At 44.1% G+C, this 26,160-nt stretch overlaps 2 protein-coding genes across 6 annotated transcripts in view; one reads left to right on the forward strand and one right to left on the reverse strand.

Annotated features, from left to right (window-relative positions):
• LOC127045143 (uncharacterized) overlaps window positions 1–26,160 on the forward strand; it is a 1,042,790-nt gene that overhangs the window by 975,667 nt on the left and 40,963 nt on the right. The window lies entirely within an intron of this gene.
• Window positions 1–26,160, reverse strand: part of TPD52 (tumor protein D52) — a 232,757-nt gene that overhangs the window by 175,903 nt on the left and 30,694 nt on the right. For 3 of the 5 annotated variants that reach the window (XM_050941392.1, XM_050941390.1, XM_050941391.1), the window contains exons 2-4: window positions 10,688–10,803; window positions 7,767–7,915; window positions 6,719–6,820 (exon numbers count right to left, since the gene is read on the reverse strand). In XM_050941392.1, the coding sequence (XP_050797349.1) occupies window positions 6,719–6,820; window positions 7,767–7,915; window positions 10,688–10,803 (367 nt within the window). Of the gene's footprint in view, window positions 1–6,718; window positions 6,821–7,766; window positions 7,916–10,687; window positions 10,804–17,069; window positions 17,322–26,160 lie in introns of those variants that run through there. The other 2 variants (XM_050941393.1, XM_050941394.1) reach the window with 2 other exon arrangements.

Raw genomic sequence — 26,160 nt, forward strand, 5'->3', positions numbered from 1 at the left:
TAAAGTCAGTCTTCTCTGAGAATAACATCGGCCCCTCAAAAGAGAGGCCTTGTACTGTCTGTTGAACCTCCCCAGTTAGGCCCAAGGCAGCCAGGATCAACGACATTCATATGCCTGATGACCTGGCACGAGATGCTGCAGCTACAGAGTCCAGTGCTGCCTGTAATGTCATCCTGGCCACAGCCTTGCCCTCATCTACAGGGGCAGAGAACTCAGACTTGGAGTCCACAAGAACCAGCTCAGTAAACTTGGATATTGTGTCCCAAGACTTAAAACTGTAGTGGCTAAGGATCACCTGCTGGTTAGCGATGTAAAGCTGGAGCCCTCTGGTGGAGTAGACCTTCCTCCCAAAGAAGTCCAGCTTCTTTGTGTCCTTAGCCCAGGGGGTGGGTCCTTGCTGCCTCTGCCTCTCACACTCATTGACTGCCACCACCACCGAAGAGTCTGGCAGGGTGTGTGAGAAGAGATATTTGTACTCCTTAGAGGGTACAAAATACTTCCTCTCAACTCCTTTTGCTATAGGGGTCAGGGAAGCTGGAGTTTGCCAGAGGGTCTTTGTATTCCTGTATGGTCTTGATTAGGGGGAAGAGCTACCCAGATGGGACTCACCTGAGACAAAAATGTCCAATGTTGGGTCTGAAACCTCAGTGACCACTTCCATCTGGATACTCAGATTCTGTGCTACCCATCTTAACAGCTCAAGATGGACTCTGCTGTCCTGTGAAGGAGTCCCAAAGAGGTTCCCCCATGGCCTCCTCGGACGACTAGGACGCCAAGGCCTGTCTGGCTCCTCGACGCATTCATAAGCTGCCGCACCAGAGTCGGTACCAGGAGTGTTGGTAGTGCCGGATGCAGTGCCAGGAGTGGCACTGGCAACAGTGGCCGAGTCACGGGAAGAGGACTGCGACAGGACTTTGCTCGTTCCTCGGACATGACCATGAAAGATGGCCCTGAGACGGACCCCTTGGACTGGTGGTATGGTCACAGGATCCTGAAAGGCTACTGCACCAGTGCTTGTAGTGGCATCTGCCACTGTGGCCACAGCACTGGAGGGAAAGTTTGGGTCATGTCTGGCCTCTGGTGTGCCTGTCCTCTGCTCCAGCTCCTCGACGTGCGGAGAGGGTGTGCTGGGAAAAGGGTGAGCAGCACCATGTCAAAAAGGGTTTGCCTCTGGATGGCACAATGGTCTCTGGTGCCGGAGGCTTTGAGGCAGATGGTCTCCTGGGCTCAGGAGAATTTGGGCTCATCAGGGCTATAAGATCCCTTCCCACCTTGAAGGTTTCTGGGGTAGAGGGAAGGTCCCTCTTCCACTGGCACCAGACTAAATGGGCCTGCCTGTGGACCCAGAGCAGACAGTGCCATACGTTGCACTGCTGTAGAGTGGCCCAGCACAGGTCACGCTCCCTTAGCTGGCTCATGCTCTGGCGCTCAAGAGGGGATGCGCCCTGTCAGTCTTCCTGTGCTTATGAGGCACAGGTGACTGGGAGTAGTGCTGAGACTCGGTGCACAGGGCAGTCTTTGGTGCCGGGGAGTGCCAGTGCCGAGGGTCTCTAGTCCCAGAGTCTTTCCTCAGTGCAGCCTCCCTAATCAGAGCTGGTGCACTGCGCACTGATGCGGAGGAGCCCAGTGCCGGAACCCCAGGTCTCGACTCAGATAGCAGCCACAGGGCTACCTCCATCAGCAGCAGCTTCAATCTGTGGTCCCTTTCTTTTTTAGTGAAGGGATGAAAACTCCTGCAGATCTTACACCTGTCCATTTAATGGTACTCACAGCCCGCCTAATGTGTCTGAGTGCGTGGGTTGCCCCGGGCATCAGGTTCTGGCAGATTGCACATGGTTTAAGCCCCTGGGACTGAGGCATGCCCCAGGAACAGAAAAAGCAGGGAGAACCACCCCAGTAACAAACTCAAACTTATCTAAACTATTTAGAAGAGAAAGTAAGCAAAAGCTAATAGGGGATCACTCAAGCAAGAAAGAAAGCACTCCAACAACTATCACTGGTGGTAAGAAGGAACTGGAAAGGCAGTGGGTTGGCAAGGCCCTATAAGTGGCATCATGGAGGCACAACTCCAGGGGACTCCATAGCCGACCCAATGGGTGCTACTAGGGGAAAAACCTCTGGTGACTGTGCATGTGGTGTGCACACACCTAACTGGAGTGGATATGAGCAAGCACTTGAAGCAACAAAGTATAGGTTCACTACTTAGTGGGGAAGGAGAGCTGGTGATTGACAACACCAAGACAGCTGAGGGGTTTAATGCCTATCTGTTAGGCATTAAACCTATTTGTATTCAAAACAGCAAGGCCTGACTAAACTCATCCTAGGGAAGAACTAGGGGAAAATTTTCAAACTGTTAGCAATTAACTTTGAAAACTCATGGAGGATGGGTGAGGTCCCTGAGGGCTGAAGAAGAGCAATTGTTTCCCTTCTCAAAGACTGGTCTGAGTCCCAGGATCCTTAGTACCTTTCAACTTAACTTCAATACCTGAAAATGTACTAGAACAAATTATTTAATAATCAGTTTGTCAGCACCTTGAGACTATTAGAGTTATAAGGAATAGCCAGCATGGATCTGTCAAGAACAAATCATGCCAAACAAAAACTAATTTCCTTCTTTGATAGGGTTGCTGGACAAATGGGCTGAGGAAGCAGTAAATGTGATTCTGACAATCCCACATGATATTCTCAAAAGCAAATTAGGGAAATTTGCTATAGATTCGATTATGATCAAGGTGCATACACAATGGTTGAAAAAAAGCCACAGAGTAGTTATCAATTGTTCACTGTCAAACAGGGAGGACATATCTAGTGGGGTCCTGCAGAAGTCTGTCCTGGCTCATTCTGTTCAACATTACCACTAATGACTTAATAATGGAGTGGAGAGTATGCTTAAAGTTTGCATGTGACACCAAACTGGGAAGGGTTGCAAGCACTTTGGAAGGCAGGATTAGAATTCAAAATGACCTTGATAAATTAGAGAATTGATCTGAAAGCAGCATAGTGAAATTTAATAGACAGCAGTACTGCACTTACAGGAAAGAAACAAAAAATGCTCAGCTACAAAATGTGGAGTAACCAGCTAGATAGTAGTACTGCTGAAAAGGATCTGGAGTATTATAATGGATCACTGTAGAATCCAGGAAGTGGGAGGGAGGACGGAAGAAGGAAACCTACCAGATCTACTATGTCCTCTGAGGAGGACTTGGACCAGTAAGCGAGAATAGAAAACACACATTGTAAGTGTCTGAAGGTATGTCAAAGGCAAGACAGGTTTCAGCGATAAAAAGGGAGTGAGAAGAGATCCTTAGAAACAGCACATTTAGCTTTAAAACAGATTCTCTATTAAATAGATCTCTCTAGCATAGGGGTGGGCAAACTATGGCCCATAGGTGGCATCCGGCCTGCCAGCCATTTTAATCCAGCCCTCAAGCTCCAGCAGGGGAGCGGGGTCTGTGGCTTGCCCCGTGCAGCTCCTGGAAGCAGCAGCAGCATGTCTGGCTTCCAGCTCCTACACATAAGGGCAGCCAGGGGCCTCTGCTCCACACGCTGCCTCTGCAGCTCCCATTGGCCAGGAATCATAGCCAATGGGAGCTACAAGGGTGGCACTTGTGGATGGGGCAGTGCATAGTAGAGCCGCCTGGCCGTGCCTTCACATAGGAGGCAGAAGGGGGACATGCCACTGCTTCTGGGAGCCGCATGAAGTAAGCGCCGCACAGAGCCTGCAGCCCTAAGCCACCACCCCCACGTCCCAACCCACCCTCCAAAACCCTCAATCCTAGCCCAGAGTACCCTCCTGCACCTCAAAGCCCTATCCCCAGCCCCACCCCAGAACCCTCACCCTGAACTCCTCATTTCTGGCCCTACCCTGGACTACTCTGAAGCCTGCACCCCCTCCCACATCCCAACCCCAATTTCGTGAGCATTCATGGCCAGCCATACAGGCCAAAAAAAGTTTGCCAAGAGGCACTGGTAGGGATAAAACATTGAAGACAAGATTATTATTTTGCAAAACATCGGACTCAAAATTTAGAATATTTATACCATGTCTGTTACACACTGTTAAGATACTTGAATTACTGTATATTTAGAAGTATTATAGTTTCTCATGCATGTTTCCCCTGAACTACCTTTTTAATACACAACCTTTTATGTAGTATTGTGTGAATATTCTTTATGCAGCTAAACTGTCAATTCCATCAATATTTATTACCCCTGTCAAGCTGTCACCCCCACTCTGAACTTTAGGGTACAGACATGAGGACCTGCCTGAAAACCCCTAAGCTTATTTACCAGCTTAGATCAAGTAGTTGCCACCACCAAATAGTTTAAACAAACGTTTATGGGAGAGTCATTTGGAAACTGTCCTCCCCCCAAATATTTCCCCAGTCTTTATCCCCTTTTTCTGGCAAGATTGAGACTGATTCACCTCCCACCAATTCCTGGTGAGCCCAGATCCAAAAACGCTTGGATCTTAAAAAGAGGAAAAATCAGGTTCTTTAAAAGAAGACTTAATTAAAGGGGAAAAAAAAAAAAAAAGGATAAAAGGAATACCTCTGAGATTAGCATGCAAGCTACTCTCAGACTACAGATTGCCCAGAGGGACATCCTCTGTTCTGAAAAACCTTAGTTACACAAAGGCACCCAATTTGATCCTTCCACTATGCAAAAACTGAGTCACAAAAGAAAATAAACAAACAATCTAATACATTCCTTCTCTAAACACTTACTACTTTTAAGAAATGTTAAATGGCTGATTCCTGGATCCTTCACTCTGGCACAAACTTTTCTGAACAGACAAAAATGGATTTTCCTCCTCCCTCTTTGAAAACATCTCATCTCCCCATTGGTTCCTCTGGTCAGGTGTCAGCTAGGCTATGTGAACTTCTTAACCCTTTATAAGTAAAAGAGGAATTAACCCATAACTGTCTGTTTATGACAACCCCTTATACGCTACAGTTAGTCAGACCAAGATGATCCACCAAAGTTGGTATACTCACATTAAAAATTTAGTAGCTTGCCTTTTCAGTTGCTTATAAATCTGAGTCTTATTTGCAAGTTAAATATTTAAGTTTGCTTAGGATTCCAAAAATAGTATATAAAGGGTGAGAAATAGTGTAGCTAAGTAGATTACAGACATCAGTATGCATTGATTACTTGGAAATGTATTTAGCCTCAAGTATTGTGACACCAGCGTAATTACTGAACAGCTACTGTGATGAGAGACACTGAAAGGAAAACTGCTACTCTATCAATGCACTGCTGAACAAACATATATGGTACAAACAGGGGACCAAAACTTTAAAATCAGACATTAGAGGAAGGAATTCTGCATGCTATTGACCTCAAAGCCTTTTCATGTCTCTTTACAACATGCTTCCACAACTGTTCCCCCACCTCTCAGCTTCCTTTCTTTTACTTTAAAAAGAAAGAAAAAAAAAAAGTATTACAGTTTTACTGTACCTTGATTTCTTGTTCATTTAGGAACTCCCCAAAATGACAAAATCCAACCCCTGATATTAAAGATTAGGTTATTTTTATTCTGTGTAGTTACGATAAGGGACATAAAAGTGTTGCCTACATAAACCAATTTTAAAAATTAATGTGGAAAAGGCTAAACTATATGTGCTGAAGTTGTATTAACAATTCTAAATCCCACCTTACCTAAAGGAATGCGAAAATGCCTGCAATCTGCAAAACGCCAGAGTAAGCATTAAAAAAGAAAGGAAGTTCGGATAAATCTAGTAAAATTAATCTCATGTAGCTACTTCTCAAGCACTCATTTTATAGAAGCAAGAGAGGTAAATGGCAGCACTTGATATGCAGGGCTGACTATTACACTGTTTTCCAATGCAGTTCAATTCTTAAATGGATTACATTTCTATGGACCAATTAACAGGCAAATAATTTAGTCCACTAATGCAAGACAAGCTACAGCAAGACAGAGGCAAGATAAACAGGAATTTTGCAAATTCCTGTAGTTACAGCAGTGCAATTGCATGGATTGTACAAGCCTGCAGATGTTAATGGAGTCAGGAAAAAGAAAAAAAAAAATCTTTCATGCTGGTCAAAAACAGAGGAGAATTTTAAACTGTCTTTGGTATTAGTGTGCATGAAAGATACAAATATCATTGATGTGCAGTTTTGGCACAAGACAGCAACAGATTTTCAGTTTGGCAGTTACCAGCTTTTAACCTGGCACATTGGCAATAGTTCATAAAAAGGTAATAAAAATCAGGCTCTTGAAATGAAGTTACAAATAGTTTACAAAACATGACTTAAGGAAAGCAAACAAAACACCAAACGCTACCTATACAAAATGGATTTTGATGCAAAAATTTTAGACAGTCATGAGAGAATGTAATGTGCTTCCATAGGCTGAGATAGCCAAAAAACCAGGAGCAATGAATACTGATGAAAATACTTACTGTGTAAAATTCTTCTAAAGAGAATCAATGACATTAGAAGTAAAATATTTTAATAGCAAACTATTTTGCGTATATAAACCTCTTATATGAATAGAATTGCATATAGTGATTTTAGGACTGCATTCCACAAGCAGCCACTCTCTCACCCAGGTCAAGTCAGCAGCAGATACTCTGCAGGTTCTTGGTATACTAGTCTGTGCCTTTACTCACTGATCAGAAGTACAAGTGAAGTTAATAATTCACTCTCCCCACCACCACACACTGAACTTCAATATAAGATTAATGAAACATACTTCACATCTTCCAGCTTCTTTGTGATGACTGAGCCAACTGATGAAAAAGCAGCAGAAGCCTTCTGCCCAGCCTGAGACAGGGTTTCTGATGTCTTCTTATATCTATATTCAAACAGCCAGAGGTAAATAGGATTCCATTAGTAAGTCAACAGACAGTTGCAACTTGTGCAACATTTTGATACAAAAATCTAAAAAACCCACATGAACATTAAGTCTTTGAATCAAGATGGATATCCAAAATATGCCCCAATTACAAGACACTGAAATTCTACAGCCAATTCTGCAGGTGGTCAGAGATAATAATGGTCCCTTTAGCCTTAACACTTAAGTCACTTTCATCAAATCAAGTTTCAGTGCAGGCTCACCTAGAAATCAATTTGCTTTTTCTACATGAAGCTAAGCAACACGCTCAATGGCCACTGGAGAAGTGATTTAAACTGCAGGCTGAAACCAAGATTGCTAAATTTCGTGCGGTTCTAGTGAAAAACTGCTTGAAGAGCTGATTAAGTAAGAGTAAAGGCTTTGTGCTGAATCTCAATGTTATGAAACCTTTCCATATAAACTTTTTACTTCACACCTACAGTTACTTTCAGACATCCACCAGTTGAGTGATGTTAAAAATGACAATCTTTGGAATTTTGTTTGGATAAAATCCCAGGTTCAAGTGCCCATTGTAGTATTGTACATTTCTTTTCCTACATCAGGGAAAGATTTATAATAGTTTGCCAATTAAAGGGGGAAGGGTATTGATTTGATTTGGTGGTGCTATGTGCTGGCAAAACAGAACTGCTTTTTCGTTTATGCAGAATAGGAATCATGGCACTATAAAGACAGGGTTGTTAGAAGCCTCCTTGGGACAAGGACTTAGCTAGATTTTAACGAAGTGTAGTTTTACCTTAAACTTGATACCCTCAAGAAGGCTGCTACTGTTTTTTCAGACATTTGCAAAAGTTAAACTTAGTAACATTTACTAGTCAAACAGCACAGGAACAGTTTTCCCTTAACCAACACAGATTCATGATACACTGAACCAGTGACAGGGACATACGCTGAAGTAGAAGTCACATCTTGCCAGCCTTTGGTAATGTTCTGCCTCAGTTCCTGCAGTGAATTGATTCCTAGTTTTCTCTTGATCTCTGCTAGATGCTTCTCCTTGGCAGCTAGCACCTGTGAGAGCGTCTGGATTTCCTCTTCTACCTACGGCAGTATACAGTTCAAGGAGGAAGATCAGTTAGCAAGTGATGTAACCAGTTAGCAATACTTTATTTAGAAAGTTATTAACTGAAAAACATTTAGCACAGAGGTCCCCAACGCGGTGCCCATCAGGGCATCTATATGTGCCTGCCTACTGGCCGCTGGACAAGCAGCCACTGAAATGCCGCTGAGAAGCAGCAATGCCAGGAAGCGTTGCCACCGAAATGCTGGCTAGTTGTCCGGCGCCCGCCACACGAAAAGGTTGGGGACCACTGATTTAGCATGATAAAGTAATTTACAATGGATGCCATGTTTTAACATTTCCTCTTGTGTTTTAGAAAGGAATTTATGCAAAAGGGTCTTTTTTATTTTTTATAAAAAAAAGGACTGCAGACATTAGGAAGAGACCCGAGCAAAAAAAGGTTTTCATCTCCTCCAGTTATTTCAGTGTTTCTGGAGGACTGGAAGATTTAGGAGATTAATAGGCTATAGGGCCTCATTTATCTACTCATCCAGATTAACAGTGAATAATTGTCTACAAGACAGTTTTTAGCCAGTTTGGAGATCTAAGATTGTCTTGTTAAGGGAACTACCATACACTTTCAAGCCTCAATCCTGACATGAAAGGACTGTCAAGACATGGTTACAGGGACCAGTGAAGCCTGCACTGTACTTGTTCTGTGCATAAGATTTGTGCTCTTGTAAAAATGAAGGGTAGCTGCCCTGGAAACTAAAGGTTCTTGAGAAGAATAGACAGACAGTATTACATTTTTTAAAAGCCAAATGCCAAGGTTTGAGCCTCCACCATGAAGCACCCTATGGAGACCCTATCTTCAGACGAGAGGTGCTCAGTCTGCTTATATATGAACACCACTACCGAACAGGCCAGCAGAGGCTAGAGAAATGACTAGCTGGGGAATGCCAGCTTTATTCATCAACTCTAGGATATGTGAAACGAGTATTTAGGCAGAGATGTTCAAACTTAAGAGAGTCTGAAGCTAAACTACATGGAGACTCTAGCAGTCTTTACTCCTGATGGCATTCTGCACCTAAAAATTCTGCATGCAATATTTTAGAATTCTGCAAGTTTTACTTGTCAATAAATAAATGTGGAGGCTCCAGCATAGCAGTGGGGAGCACAGGCCACTGGCTGCACAAAAGGTGAGATCACCCTGCAGCCTCCCCAACCCCAGAACACAAACTCAGCAGTGAGGCTGCACCCAACCCTGATACCACACAAACACCCTGGGGCCCTCTCCCTGTGCACCAGATTGGGGCGGGCAGGCTCAACCAGGCAGGATCTGAGTAGCGTGGGGTTAGAAGATTCTGTGTGGGACAGCCTGGGTGCGGGCAGCTCAGTAGAAGGTTTAGGTGTGGGGGGTCTGGATGCACAGGCTCATGGGGTGGGGGGGAGTACCAGGTGCAGTGTGACTCTGAAGGGGCTTCCAGGTGAAGGTGGTTGGGGCTCAGTGGAGGGATCTCAGCACGGGACTGGGTTCTGGGGGAGTGGGGCTTGGTGGGATGGGGTCTGGGTGCAGCTAGTTGGGGGCGGGGGGGATCAGTGCCATGGGGGTCTGGAGTTGGGTGTCTGGGTTCAGAGGGCTCCAGTTGTAGGAGTTGAGGTTCAGTGGAGTGGGGTTCAAGTATGGCTGGCTAGGGGGATTCTGGGTGTATGGGGTGAGGCTTGGCAGAGGTGTCTGGATATGGGAGGTCCAGAGGCACCCGGGGTTGTGAGGATGAGGAGCAGCTCCCTATACAATGACACCTCCTCCCCACAGCTGAGGCGTGATGGGGGCAGGAAGCAGGGGAGGATGCTGAGCTTCCTGCAGTGGAGGGAAGTTTTGGGGGGTGGGTCTGACAGCCCCAGTCACTCCTTGCAGGGGAAGAGGAAATCCCATCCTCTGCCTCCAGCCCAGCCATGACTAGCAGCTCATCCCAGCTCAGGGTACGAGCCACTGGCTGGGGTGTCCGCAGCCCCACAGCGATTTACCTCTGTGAGCTGCTCTGGGTGCCTGAAATGTTGTACCTGTGTTGATAGTGAGTGGTGTATGACTGCTCTTACAGCTTCCCCATCAGAAAGTCATTCTTCTGCAGAGAAGCAAAGAAATTGGTGGGGGAAATGAAATGAATTCTGTGTACATGCAGTGGTGCAGAACTCCCGAGAGTAAAGTATTATTTGAGTGGCCTGATTTATCAGGTTTCACTGAAACTAGAGGGTGCTCAACAGCTTTAGAAGTAAAGGCTTTAGGAGCCTAGTTCATTTGGGCTCATTGATAAGGTCTTTGTTTAAAAACAATGTTTACTGCTGATACGAATTAAGGACAAGATTGATTTCCTTGTTAACTATTAGCAGTAAGTGTGCACATCAATAAACACTACAAAAAAACCCCCAAAAACAACTTTAGCAGAGTGGGTGTTTTACTAGTGGTTCTGAAGTTGAAGTGTGAAGGGAAACGGACAAGGTGTTCAAGCCTGGACACCTAAAGAGAGACAACTGTATTTAGGCATCTACTGAGAATGACTAGTTATGTAATGCTGAGCACTGGTAGCTTTAGCTGACTTTAGTGAGATTTGCAAGTACCAGCTTTGAATTAAAATCAAGGTAGATTGAATGCCTAAAGTTGGGGACCCGAAGTTGACCATTTTGGTCAGTGCTTCCCAGACTTCTATTCTGACAGCCAGTTCAGAGAAGGATCTTATTCAAATTTTGAGCTTAAGGGTTTCTGAAAGATTTCATTCAGAGTGAGAGCCACTTGCATAAAGATTGTTGTTTACCTTAGCAAGTTCTTTTCTTAGTTCCTCCTGCTCTTCTTCAGAAAGATTTTCTGTCATATTAACGGTAGCAGCAGCATCTTCTCCTACCTCAGATACTGTGTCTGAGCTCAGCAAACCTGGGAGAGAAAGATTAATAGGAGTACTCTATTCACTAAGAAAAGATGGTAGATGTACTGTGGTTTCCATGGAGACCACAAGATTTGCTCTTGTGGCAAACACTACAATGCCAGAGTTTGCATACTAAGGATTTCACTACTCCTTAAGGCAATTGTTTTGGCACTTATATAAGGGCCTCCTAGTTTGACATCAGTATTGAAGTCAGCATCCTTAGTTTGGAAGGCTGTTTCTTATATGTAGGATGGACAGAAAAAGCAGAAATCCTTGAATCTCCATTGCCAGACCTCTGCTGTAGCCAGGGGGAAAGTACTGCCTGTCATCCTTTAGCCTATCAGTCAAGTTCTCAAAGAAAATACAGGTAGCACCTAGCACTAAGGTGGGATCAGAGAACAGCCATATTCTCTATCCTTTGGCCTTCTTAACTGGGGCTTGGGAAAGAAGACCTTGTTAAATAGACACCAGGTCTATAGCTTTTTGAATACATCTCTGTACACAAATGAGGAATTTCATACTCAGGCCATGGCCACACTTGCAGATGTAGAGCGCTTTGGGTTAAGCCAGCCTTCGGAGAGTGCACCAGGGAAAGCGCTCCAGTCTGTCCACACTGACAGCTGCAAGCGCACTGGTGTGGCCACATTCGCAGCATTGGAACAGTGCATTATAGGCAGCTATCCCACAGAGCACCTCTTCCCATTCTGGCACTGTGGCTTGTGGCAAGGGGGCGTGGGGCATTCTGGATCCTGTCCCAACACCCCGTGATGCATTGCTTTGCATCCCACCAATCCATGTTTCTGTCCACATTTGGTGCCATCGTTCAACAGTTTCTGTGCAGAGCGTGCTTTGTCTTTCCTTCTGATCTGCGGGAATGGAGCCCAAACGGCTGCGGAACATGTTGACAAGTCTCGCCAGCACATCTCGTTTGGCAGTTGAGTTACTGTTTAAGATCCAAAGTGACAGTGAGGAGTCTGACAATAATATCGAGTCGCATAACATACAACACAAAATTGCTTGTCTCATTCATGGACATGCTCTCCACTGTGGAACACTGCTTTGGGGCTCGGGAAACAAGCACTGAGTGGTGGGATCACATTGTCCTGCAAGTCTAGGATGACAAGAAGTAGCTGCAGAACTTTTGGATGAGAAAAGCCACTTTCGTGGGACTGTGTGCTGAGCTTATCCCCACCCTGTGGCACAGGGACATGAGATTTTGAGCTGCCCTGCCAGTGGAGAAGTAGGTGGCAATTGCGATCTGGAAGCTAGCAACTTCAGACAGCTACCAAATCAATCACTAACCAGTTTGGAGTGGGAAAGTCAACAGCTGGAATTGTGTTGATGCAAGTTTGCAGGGCCATTAATCGTATCCTGTTCAGAAGAACCATGACTCTGGGTAACATGCATGACATTGTGACTGGCTTTGAACAAATGGGTTTCCCTAACTGCAGAGGGGTGACAGATGGGACTCTCCTATTCTGGCACCAGCCTACCTAGCCTCTGAATACATTAACTGAAAGGGGTATTTCTCCATGGTTCTCCAGGCACTTGTGGATCACTGTGGGTGTTTCACTGACATTAACGCAGGCTGACCTGGAAGGGTGCATGACGCACACATCTTTCAGAACACTGGCCTGTTCAAGAAGCTGCAAGCCAGGACCTTTTTCCCCAGACCAGAGGATTACCGTAGAGGAAGCTGAAATGCCCATTGTGATCCTTGGAGACGGCACTTACTCTTCAATGCCATGGCTCATGAAACCCTCCACAGGGAGCCTGGACACCTGCCAGAAATGGTTCAACTACAGGCTTAGCCGGAGTCAAATGTCTGTGGAGCATGCTTTTGGACATTTGAACGGTTGCTGAGGGTGGCCAGGGAAGCAAGGGAGGGTCTTCTACTACAATGCAGCTTCCGCCCTAGCCCACACGCAGCTTGCCTGTGTGCAGCAATGGTCCCCTCGCCCATCACTGCACAATGGCATGGACACGTTAGCCTGACTGGGACAAAACCATGCTGGCTCTCCCAATAAACCTGCGCAGGCATATTGCGCATAGTCTGGTCTCTTCAAAAGTCTCAGCCACCAATGCTGATTACCACGATGTGATAGAACACAATATGCTATTCCGCATCTCGGAATGCATGCAGCCCTTACCCTCCTCGCCCAAAGAGCCTGTACTTAAAAACTTCCTTCCTGAAAAGAAAGTCGCTTACCAAGAACCTCCTCTGTAGTTTGTCCTTCCCCAAGCACCAGATGCCATGACTGGCTGCCTTCCTCCTGGCTCGAGAAGAGCTCCTCGCTGCATGCATCTAGAGATTCTGAGGTCTCTCCCCCAGCCTCAGCACCATCGCTCGTGCTTTCCTCCTCCCTGCCCCCCTCCTGCTGCGCTGGGCTTAGAAGCGTCCCTGGTGGTCACTGCCGTGAAGGTGGGATCATCCACAAGTATTTCATCCAGCTCTTTGTAAAATTTGCAGGTCGTGGGGGCAGCACCCAAGCGGCCATTTGCCTTGCATGCTTTGCGGTACGCATTCTTCAGCTCCTTCAATTTAACCCAACACTGCACTGCACCCCAGTTATGGCCCCGGTCCATCATGGCCCTTGATATGTGCCCAAAGGTATCTTAATTCCTACAGCTGGAGCAAAGCTGGGACTGCACAGCTTCCTCCCCACAAACACTGATGAGGTCCAGAATCTCACCACTGCTCCATACTGGGGATCGCCTGGCGCATGGAGGCATAGCCACCTAGAAAGATGCACTGAGAGCACTCCACGCTTGTCTGAGCAAACAGGAAGGGGATTTTCAAAATTCCCAGGGAATTGAAAGGGCTGGTCTGATGCTTGGTCACCTGAGGACAGAGCAGCAGAGTTCAGAAATGACGACCAGAGTGGCTAGAACAGGCATTGTGGGACACTTCCGGAGGCCAGCGTGCATTAGGTGTCCACACTGGCGCCGTGGCGCTCCAGCAAGAGTGCAACAAACGTTATTCCTTTCAGGGAGGTGGAGTACCAGGAGCTCTCCAGCCATGGAGTCACAGCACTCTACATGCCTTGCCAGCGTGGACAGGGAGAGAGGTAGAGCACTCTTGAAGGCTTTATTGCGCTATAACGCACAAGTGTAGCCAAGGCCTTAGCCAACATGGCATAGAGAAGGAAGGGTCAAGATCTCTGCTTCTCTGCTGGTGACTGGATGAGAACCATCTCTTTCTCTAGCCTCTTCTCTTCCCACCCTCTGGTGACTGCTTGTGTTACTGCACCTGACCGGACATAGGTTCTCCGCAGCAGCTGATACTGCCCTCCCACCCAGAGGGTCTGTGATTAATACACATTAAAAAAATTAATGCACTAATTGTGCTGTGTGTTAATGATGATTGACAGCCCTAATTACAAGATGACTGGAACAGTCATCTGAATTATCTATCCATAAACAGTTTATGTGAATTCAGTGCTAATGAAACATGCCAGATTGTCAGCAACATCTATATATTTGAGGAATAGGGTCAACATAAACAGTACAATCCTCTTCACATCACAGCATGCCTCAATTTTGAGCCCAAGACCACCCAGGTCAAGACTGTAGATAGGCTTCCATATACATTTAGTCTTCAACCTCTGCACCACTCACCAGCAAAGGTGGATTTTGTGGTGCCACATTTTCAGAAGACTAAATCACTGCTATTCAGAATCCTCTTCCCTGACAGCTAGCGCAAATTAAGTTACTCCTGAAGCCAAGGTTTTAACCTGCCTTCATAGTAGATCTGAACTTCCCAAAAAAAAAAAAAAAAAAAAGCTTAAAAAACCTCATCCTCCCAGTCGCACATGGAAAGCTCTCCCTTGGATGTGGGTAGCAATGTGTCAATATTGTCTAGCAAGTGACTGACCAACTCAATTTCATCTCAAAACATAAGTAACAGTTGTCACCACTTAAGACCTTTAAAGGTAGTAAGAAGTCAGAGCTATCTAATCCCCTTATTTTGCAGAAGAAAATATCTTTCCCTGTTTTAAGAGTTCTCCAATATACATTTAGGATACTGTCAGTTCTTTAGTCGCTAGAGTCTGGACTGAATAGATTAAGAGGCTAGATTATTTAGCAAGCATTGTAGAATGAAAACAGAGGATAAAACAGTAAGGTGGCATTTTTTCAGAATTTTAACTAGTTTGATAGCTACAAGTTGTGTGGGGTATTTTAGTTATCTTTATACAAAGAAGGGATGGCCAAAATTAATACAGTGAAACCCCACTATAACGTGACATTTTGGGTCCAAAAACTTCCATCGCACTAAATGTGGGGTCGCGGTATAGCAGGGTTTCAAACCAATCAGTTTGTCAGTGGTCCCAAAAGCAGTGCATTGATGTGCACTGCCTAGTGCCTAGTAGGAGAGAGGAGCCACGGCCCCCCGCCTGTCGGGGACAGAGAACTCTGAGGCTGCGGGCACCGGTGCTCTGTCCCCGGCAGGCACAGGGCCGGGGCTCCTTTTGAAACCAGAAAGAAGCCACGGCCCTGCGCCTGCCGGGGACAGAGAGCACTGGCGCCCGCAGCCCGAGTTCTGTCCCCGGCAGGTCCGGGGCTGCAGTTTCTCTCCCCTGCAGTGGTGTTGGGGACCACTGGTCCTGTACAGTACTATGAAAACATTATCTAAAAGAGGAGCCAACCTACGAAGTATCATGATAGGCATAATAGTTTAAAGCCCAGGAACAGAATGGGGAAAAATATTCCCATGTTCACTAATGATTTTTCTTAATCTATCTGGCCTGCTAGTGATCTTAAGTTTACTCACATAACTGCTTACAGGCTAATTGGAAGGGATTTTTGCTTTGTGATTGACAGAGGAGAGGCATGAAGTACCTAATTTACAGGTCTGTCATGTCAGTTTCCCCCTGATTTTGCTAGAGAACACGGTCATGTTGAGGATGCGTACCTTGAGTTCCCACATTGATTTAAGGTGAAGATGTTGGACAGAGTGGTCACTGTTCCACAGGAGTCAGTTTTCATTTTAACTTCCATCTGGGAAGAACTTCTCTAGCTCAACTTTCACTTTTAAGTTATTTCACTAAATTCTCTAGTAAGACTGATGAGAAAATACCTGTCTTTTCTCCATACTAATACCTTAGGCCTCCTATCTACAGAGGGCCAAGTGCCCAGTCTTTTCTATCATGCTTCTGACAAGGGGTTATTCACCCACGAAAGCTTATGCTCCAATACATCTGTCAGTCTATAAGGTGCCACAGTACTATTACTTTATCTATCCCTATAGTTTAGCTTTAAAAAACATGCTTAACAGTTCTCTCTTCCCCCCTCCACCCCCTCCCATGAGGACAGAGAGGGAGAGGTACCATATTCTTTTGCATTTATTATTACTATTTATCAGTTTACAAGCAACTTCCCGTTCATACTGCATTCAGATCTGACCAGAACGAGAGCAATGTGTTCACTAGAATAAGGAGCGGTGGATGGGGCAGGAATAGAAGCAAGCAAATGAGCATAGGAGGGTGCCAGAGGTTCCCAGTTCGAGAGTCTTTTCACAAGTGTTCAAGACAAATTCAAAGCGCCAGTTCATATGCAATTATAAATGTTTAGTTTTAGACCCAAGGCACCAAGAAGGCTTCTTTGGTACATGGGGCACTAAAAGCAGTATTCATCCCAATCAGACCTCTGCTGTTTGTTTGCACAAGAAAGTTAGTTTGCAGCAATGGGGGTGGGGGGAGGAAAAGCAATGTGGGGATTGTAGTTTAAAGACTTGATAGGTCTTTGTTAGATTGGGAAATACTTCGACACAGAACCAATAAGAGTTAATGTCCAATTTCCACCTATTTGAGGCACTGGCTATTTTAAGCTGAAGATTTTTTTGATGCAAGATTCACATGCAAGGAAACAATTGCTAAGCTATGTTAAGTATCCCCATCCTGCAAAAATCTGCTTTCTTAGTCAGCTTTCAGAACACTCCTTTTTGCTCAGTCTACTTCAGACCCCAGACAGCTTGTTTACAGCATGAAATCAATTTTAGTCAGTCATTCTATTATGGAATGATTTGCAGTACATATGCTTCAGACAGTAAGCCTCCCAAGTTGGGAGCAGTGGACCAAATTGTCCTCATTTATACCTGCAACCCTTTCTGTCAGTGATGTTGCCAGAATAGGAATTTGGCCCCCACAACACCAGCCTCTAGATTTCCCAGAATTTGCTTGCTCTCGCTGCAGATGTACTAATTTCTACATAGATTAAAGTAAACTAGTACACTCGCGGCTCTCCCTCACAAATAATATTAAGGAAAAAAAGTTACCAGAATTCTTCTGTACAGGTGATCCAGGTGGAGAGATGTTTACACTAGGTGACAGGTAGAGATAGTTTTTGTTAACTCCACTATTGAAATCAAAAGGAGATTTATAATCCTCATTTAGATCTGTATCCCTCCAATCCATCCCAGAAAGTTCAGAATGCTTGTTCACTCCTTAATATAGATCAACATCCACTGAAGCATTCATCCTGATTGTCAGCGTTGTGCAGCCACATTCACTTAGTAATCCCAACCATAGGATTTAGACGTAATTTCCCACACTGCTCTTTATTTCCTTTGGATGACTTTAGACATTCATATGACTCAAGTGCAGTACACATTTATTAAGTTACTTCTGAGCGATGTCATAGTTGTGGCATAGCACAAGGTTAAGTTTCTGTAAATCTATAACCTGGGCTAGGTTTTACAGACCATTCCCTTGGTAAACAAACACTTGCAGCACACTATGCATAGGCTTCTAGGACATCTTAGTCTTCTGCAGAACTGCACCTAGAATTTTCAATCATTTAAATTAAAAAAAAAAAAAAAAGTCAGCTGACTGCAGCTGTACCAGGATATCCTTAATCTTCTAGGACACAAAAGGATTACTAGCCATAATCTATTCTAAAAGTCCTACACAGATGGCATATAATCACAGAAACAAGAAATTGTGCATGGCTCCCTGTTGTCTTTGCAACAACTGGTTTTTTTATTTTATTTTTGCTAATACAAATTACAAAGTCAGAATCTGTGTTTTTGTTTATCTAGCAAGATTACAATGCAGCACCCATCTCAGCAGTCTAATATACTCAAAGTAGTGATTGTCACTTGAGAAGAGAGTTACCAATCTGTTGGGTCTAAACTTTTGGTGAACTTTGGGGAGCCAAAACACACCCAGACTGGCCGTCTCTGCATAATCCTTTCTGAACCCTTTATCGAACAAAGCACTGACCTGCAAACTACTCATGACACCCCCTTTCTCAAGTAGCCATTAGCCTTTATCTCTATGCATTTACTTGTTAAACTTGCTTTTCCTGTAAAATCTTGATTGATTATGCATGACCATTATCTTTTGTTAATCACTTTGTTTACTTCTGTGTATAAATATTGATGCTCACCCCTAATAAAGGGGCCACACTTAATCTAAAGCTTTGAGAGCTAAGGATAGTGTAAGCCCGTTGATCAACGCATTGGTGTCTGGTCTCTGACAGAATTGTGTGCCCCATACCAACTCCGCACAAACTCGGGTGCTGGAGAGGTGAGTGAGGACTTGCTTTATTACCTAACAATTCTATTCAAGATACTTTCAGATGAGACCTATTGCTGGGGTCAGCAATAGACAAACTGATTAACAGACAGTACAAAAAGTTTATAAGTTTCACAAGCTAAAGAGGAAAAAGTAGTTCATCTACCTTTGTAACCTGTGCACCTGGTGCTTTGGCTAAAGCCTATTTAGTGCTAGTCAGTATATTCCAAAAAAAGTTAGGTGAAGTTTTCTGGATTAATTTCCTATTGAGGCAATGCAACTTTAGTGAAATATATTGCTATACTACCCTCAGTTACGTCACTACATGCTTTCAAGAGGAGGCAGGTTGTTGGAAACAGCTATACAATTTTATGCAGGAGAGAGAGACTAGGAATTTTAAACATGCATGCTTAGAGGCAAAATTTGGATGAATATAGATGTTCAATGGAACTTAGAAAATTAGAGCAAGTTAATATAGTGTATCGTTCTGGGCTAGGAATTGTATTCAACTCCATTGTGAGTGGGGCGGGGGGGAGGAAGAGAAGGAAGGTTACCACAGTTTGGGGGCGGGGGGGGGGGGATTATATGAATGCAATGAACAGCTCCAGAGAAGTGCCATTCCTGGAGTGATTGGATATACACATACACACACAGATACTAGAGGCCCAAGATAAACCAAAGAAAGGGCTTTTGGAATAAGACGTTGAATTTACACAGACTGAGTCTTCTTTCAGATCCAGCAAATGGATGTGACCTTTGGTCCACAGCCCTCTCTCCAGAAATCCTTGCTGAAGGGTTGGAAGTACTTTAACCTGCCCTTCTATGGGCCCTGGAATTTTTCTGGTACATTTGACCTGTTTCTGTTCTATTTATTTCTGAAAATAATATTTTTGATGCAATGTAGTCAGATAAAGCTGGGTGGTTACTGGTAGCTAATTTCTCTTTATCTCCAGAGAAAGACAAGTGCAGGTGCTGGCCTTTAGGCAGATGGCCTGCTCGAGTGATTAGTGAACTACAGGGGACTACAGCCAAAAACTTCCAGTCTGAAGCGAGAAGAGACGTGGTTCCTTGTCTAGAGAGAGAGGGCATGGGGCCTGAGACTGATTGGGCATTCCTAGAACAGACCATGGAGGAGATCAAAAGGAGCAGTTCCCTAGAAACTGAAGTCTTTTGCCAAGTCATCCCATTTTCCCTTCTCCCTGCTCCTTCAAGAAAAAGATCCTTGCAACTTACCTCACTCAAGTTTGGGTACTGAATCCTGATCAGTGGCCTTTGTAGAAAGGCACCATAACATAATGAGTCCAGGCTTGTTAGCTCAGTCACCTCTGCTGATGGCATCAAATGTTTTTAAGGTGGTTTGCAAACTGGAAACCAGTGCAGATTGAGCATGGAAGTAATAAGATCTCTGCAGGAAATTCTGCTGAAGTGAGTGCTGCATAAGTTTCTGTATCTTCCAGTCTGCACCCCCATGTAGAGGGCATTGTGACCTAATCTCTGCATTGGAAAAATGGCTGAGGATCCTGCCACAGAAGTTATCTTTCAGCCAGGTAGAACGTTTTGGCTGTAGCATCTACCCAGGTATCCAGGAACAGCAAAGGATTAACATAGCTAGATTTAGTAAGTGGCAAATGCCCTTTTAAGCATGTGTCATTAAATAACTTTCATTTTCTTTCCTACCATCCTGCCCCTGGAAGTTACAAACGTTGACCGACTTATCTTGGTTGAGCCTCAGTCAGATACTAATTGCACAAACTGAGTTAAGTGAGATGGAGACTGTTAGGGTCTCAAGTTTCGGAACAGCTGTCCCAACAGTTTGGTCTTTAAGATGGACAGGAACAGAGCTTGTTCACAAGCTATGATGCATTCAGATAACATTGTTTGTTTCCGTCTACAATGCAAGACCAGACCACAACTGGTCTGTGCTGCTGGGGTCTACTGTACATTTTAAATGTTCTGACAATGCACATCTGTTGAGATAGAAAAGGTGGAAGAGAGACTGAAGGATGGCTGTGAAACATTAAAATAGACTAAATCAAGGGAAATGTAATAAGCAAAAGCTAAGTGCCAAAGAAGTACATTGAGATGCATCAAGAGATGAAGGCTCCAATACCATGACAAGTCTTCAGTAAAACACTGTCAGAACAGGCACATCTGAGAAGAGGATGACTGGTTTCCTTACAGCCAACAACAAACTGCTTGACACATGCAAGAGCACCAAAAACCAAGATTTTCTCAATGTGATCACAGCTTACCAGCCTCCATTATATAGCTATGAGGAAGACTCCCATGTGAAGCAAGAGACCCTGCTATGAAATTACCTGCCAAAGACAGTCTTGCAGTATGCCTTTAAATGGCAAGATTGTTTAGCCTGACCTCTGGCTGAAGCTAGTTTCCCCACTCTGACCACATCAGCAGTGCTTATTTTGAGCCCCAGAACCTCTAGGCTTGGCAGTTCATAGCCCTGGCACCTCTGATTGCCAAGTCAGTTATGAAAGTAAAAAATGGCTTGAGCTCCAGCACCTTTCATTACAAATTAAGTACCACATCTCTCCCATTAGCTGTACCTTGCCTCAGCATTATCTGCAGGAGTTGGTGGTCACAGCTGATTCAGATTCTAGCTACTTTAAGCCAGTCCATAATAGCTGTTACACATATTTGAGAAGGCTTATGGTATCGAGAGCAAGTAAAAAAACAGCACAAACTAAAATCCCATTGTTGTAGTGGCAATATCAGTACAGCTACATGCACTAGCAGGAAGTTTGAACTACCTCATCTTCCTGTATCCCGCATAGACAAAAGTCAAGTTTTGCCAGCTTAGAGCTCAACCCTTTTCAGATACACCCTGCTACCTTTTCTGTTTCAGAAGTGTTGCTTGTTTAAGCACTGCACTCACATGTTTTAGGACTATTATTTAATTGCTTCTTTACAGGCTGACAAAACCAGGAGCAAGCAGAAGCAATGAAAGGCAGGAGATGGGCACAGGTTTGAGAGATAAGGGCAGTAGTTTTCTAGACATAGCTGCCCCAGAGACTCCTACTGATAGGGCATGGCTTGTTATAACCAGCATTTCAACTTCTAGGAGGTGAACTGCTGTAGAAAGCATTTCTACCCTAAAAATGTGAGGGGAGTAGGAGTTCAATAGACTAAGTGCTCAGCCCTGGGTTTTACACCATTAGATGCTATTTGTGCAAAGGCTGTCAAGGTGGTCAATTACTCATGACTAATACACTTTAACCAATTACAACCAAGTTTGCCTGAATGTGATGTAAAATGGCTCAGTCAGGCATTAGCCTCAAGATTCTTATATGGTACAAGTAATTGGATTGTGATGTTTGTGCCAAGACTTCTCAGAGTTAGTATTCAGCATGAAGAACAAGTGCTAGTATTTCTCTACATGAATTATATGTAGAAAGCTCTCTGCACTTGTGGAGAGAGAGCACTATTAACCAATGTTAAAGAACAGGACGCGTGTTTGATTAGAGTTGGGCACAGATGTATTTGTTCCTCAAATACCACCTGCTACCTAGTTTCAATTTCACAGTGTAGGGCTAATACTAATTGGCAATGATCGTGTGACAAGTGTTGCCATCTTATTAACTGCTTTCTCAAATGGGAAAGGCTAAGAAAGCATAATGTTTGCCTATATTTCAATAAGGCTGTCTTATCTACACTACTGCAAGTTGCATTTATGAGTGAATCAGCTGTACACTTTTCATACAGTCATAACACATAGAATGATTATTAATTCAGTCCATCTCCCCCTACCTTGTACTAAGTGCATTTTTTCCAGGAAGCTTGATTAAAGAAACTGAGTCCCAGTTGTCTCTAGCCTTGATTTGAATGGTTTTCACAGCAGAAAGCACATCTTCAGTGGAGACAGCCTCAGATATTGCTGAAGTGTGCTTCAGATTCTATTTCTTTTGTCTTCCACACTGAAGTCAGAAAGTGAAAGAGTTGGGTAGGAGCTCCATATTGCCTGAAGAGTGATTAGGATACTAGTAGTCTACTCTGTAACTAGGTAGACATTAAGTTCTATCATTAAAGTTTTGGAACAGGGTGCATTACTTGGACAGAGCCTGGTGCTGCACAGGACATAGTGATAGAAATTCCATGGGGGGCAAGGACATGTCTTTCTTGAGGTCTCTTGGTGCCTTTGAGTCCACACTTCAGAATCAGCACTAAAAAAGCAAAGTCCCCTGCCAGCCAGCTATCACTTTTGGGACAAAGATCATTGTCCCAACTCCGTAGGCTAGAACCATATTCCATCTATTTGACCTGGCAGGGTAGTGCCATCATGCTAAAGGGGTTCTTACATTAGCTTTAGACTGTGTCCTGAACTGGGGAGGTTATCTTACCAGGCCATTCTAATGTAGTCAATACTTGCCCAACTAGTGCCTTTTAAACGTACACCCTTCAACCAAGTCCATGTTCCTGCACCCCATAGATGCCTTCCCCACTTCAGTTTTATTGTGGTATACACCATCTAAACCCTAAAGCCATTTAAGCCTATCTACAGTTATGCAGTATAACTTAGATTGCTTAAACTGATAAACCCTCATAGATCAAAGACAAAGTCAGCTAATGCAGCTTCAAGGTTCTGGAACAGTTTAAGAGAGAACATTGCTAGAAAAACAGCGTTTTCAGATTGGGAAAAAGCAGTGCAACAGGGCAAGACACATGTAGTGCGTCCAGATTTGGTTTTTAAAATGGCCCTGTTGCATTGCTGTTCCCCACCCTTCCCATTCCAACACAGGATTCTAGTGGAGAAAGCCAGCAATTCAGCTTTTGAAATCACTGTTAGAATCATAATGGATGACTGGAGTCTGTTCATTTAAGACCAAAGGAAGATATTACCAGAAACCACTTTCCATTGCGGTCCAAGTTTTTTTTTCCCCTCAGGCTTCCTGTAGTTTAAAAGAGGCTGAATACACATTACCACAAATCCCAAAGGGACATGGGTTCTTTGCAAAAAGAGCGCCATCCAGGTCGCTGGCTGGCTAGGTGTTTAAGGTGGTCTGGTTGTATATTCCAATGATGGGCATGACTGCAATCTTGTGCGCCAGATGCACTGGTGACATGACATGATTGCGGGCTGCATAGCAGCATTCCTTGGCACACATGCTTTGGAATTTGTTGGTCTTCCATATCAGGAAAGCCACTGAAATCAAACCAGCGCTGATCAAAGCCAAACCAACAATTTCCTCAGATATCCTAACTTATCTTACCCTGCAACTTTATATGGAAAAGCTGACAAAAAACACGAGTAAAAAATGTCAATTTGGTGTTCTTCAGCCTGTGTCTGTGCTCATGTTTTGCTTCTGTGCTACAGTTTAACCATGGTTCTACAGATCTTCAGCTTTATAAGACGCTTGATGTCATGACATCCCAAGAGATCATTTAAGGGCCTCACCCAGCAGCAGATACTGCTATACAAATGTCCACATTCTTCAAGCATCCTCCACTAACACTACCCAAATGTACATGACAGTTGCCATCTGGACAGCTTAATGATAGAGACCAGGGACTTCATTTTAGCCTATTTAATAATCAGACCAGTGCTCATGGCTTCTTGCCCAACCAAGTCAGCCATCAGCTACAGTGATTTCAAACTAAGCCCAACAAGAGGTCATCAGCATATTTGAGATCTTACAGCAGAACAGTGCTGAGCTTAAAACCAGCAGCTGCCTTCTTAGACCTGTTAGCCAATCAACACTGATACTGAACAATTAGGGTGACAGAACTGCCTTCCCACATTCCTGTAGCAATACACACCATGATTTCCTGTCTGCCATTGATTTGAATGCAGCTTTGTATGCAGCTTTGTTCCAATATAGCTCTTCTAGCAAATGACCATCTTCCTTGTGATGAGCCATCTTATCAGCTTCCATAAACTTGCTCGATGTATTGAATCAAAGGCCACATGTAAGTGCAGCACTCTACTTACTAAAATTCAGACAGCCTCAAAAGGCAGTCTCAAGGTAGAGATCTCACTGACAGTGGAATGACCAGGTCTAATGTTGCACCAAGTATCCTGGCCTTTGCCACGAAGTGCATTGTTCATTTGAGACATTAACAGAAGTGAAAAACTTCCCCTGGATCTACAGTTGCTACCTTCAGCAACTGAATAGCCCCTTCTTCTGGTCAGAAGGGGATGGTATTTATACTCCAGATAGTCTGGAAAAAGCCTATGCAGCCACAGTACAACAATTCTCATGCGTCTTTAGCAACTCGGGGTAATGACCCCTGGTGCCTTCGCTGACTTCAGTTTATGGGCTATTTGCAATGATGGCAAAATGCCCACAGCTGATACAGACTTGAATACTGATAAGTAGTTCAACCACCTGCCACCCTTGCAATGCCTATCAGGCATTGGGTTAAGCTACAACAGCCTCCTCTTGCTGGAGCAACCTGTCAGGGCAGCATGAGAACAAGGTATAGTCCTCAGCTTTTTCACTGCTTCATGTCCAGTGCAACTCAGATAAAAGGCAGATATCAAGCATTCAGGTTTTTCCAATTGCTTGGTGAAGACAGCTTTCACCATTTTGAAGGTGTTTCCAGTACCAATTTTATGTTTGGCAACAACACACAAGATATATCTGAATGGCTCTTTTGCAAAATTTCATTGGTCATTTTTACTTCAGTGGCAGAGAAACTCAACCATTTCAGCTACAAGGGCAACAAAACTAGTTTAGTTGTATGTGGTCAGCTTCAACACCCACAAAACATGAATAATCTTTGTACTAAGTAGCCTTGTGAGGTAGCATCTTACGGAGGGTGGAGGGGGAGAACCTCAGTTTGCGGGTCAATATTGTCTTAATACAACTTTGGAACACATTTTATGTGGAGTTAACATACAGGGAAATCTTATAACACCACATTCCAAACCACAGTAGAAGTTAAAAACTGGTCTATCAAACAAAGGAATGTGTGCTGTGCTTAATTTGCATTTAAGCAGTAAAAACAGTCACCAAGCAGGAAGAGTAGACAAAAACTCAAACAGGTGAGGAAAAGCAGCGGGGAACATCCTTCTCCATAGACTTTGTCTCCAGAATCTCAGCTAGAAAAATTTTCCAAAAGGAGGACTGACACTATAAAAATGGAGGAACAAACATCCCAAGGCACCTCTCCTCTCATCTGTCCATCGGTTCACTGCACCAGAAGGGACAAAAGAAGCAGCCACTGAACTGGAAAAGGGGTTCTGGTCTAAGAAGTTTGGTCAGTAAGACTGCTCAGAGCATGTGGTAAGAAAAACTTAAGTTGAAAACAAGGTTGTTACATCAGGCACCGGTTGCGTTGTACCTTTATTTTTAAAGTAACCATTTCTGATTTTTACGCCTCATTACTTGTACTCAATCTATGTAGTTAATAAACTTGTTTTATCGAATCCAGTGTGTTTAAATGGAAGTGTCTGAAGCTTCATTGGGGTAACAAGATGTGTACACATTATTTCTATCAAAGAAATATGGACTTTATATGAATTTGTGCTGTCTAGAAGAGGGCTGGGCACTACAAAACATACATTTCTGGGGGAAGTCACCATGCAATATAACCAAGGCTGGCAAGAGCCAAGGTATGGCTGGATGGCTGCAGCACAGACACACCTGGGAGTGGCTTATATGCTGGAGGCTGTGAGCAGTTCAGACCAGAGACTACAGGAGCAAAATATTGTAAAGGGAACTCCAGGTTACAGAGCACGTGTGACACAGCTATAATTTAATCTAGATTGTACCCACGTAGGTCACAAAACCACAGGTAAGTTTTATGCAATTGATGCCTCAACAAGTGCCCCATTTAGTCCTGCCATATCTAATCATTTCAGCTGCTCTTCCCCAGACTGGTTATATCAAAATA

Source organism: Gopherus flavomarginatus, chromosome 2 (genome assembly GCF_025201925.1).
Source record: "Gopherus flavomarginatus isolate rGopFla2 chromosome 2, rGopFla2.mat.asm, whole genome shotgun sequence".
Lineage (NCBI taxonomy): Eukaryota > Metazoa > Chordata > Testudines > Testudinidae > Gopherus > Gopherus flavomarginatus.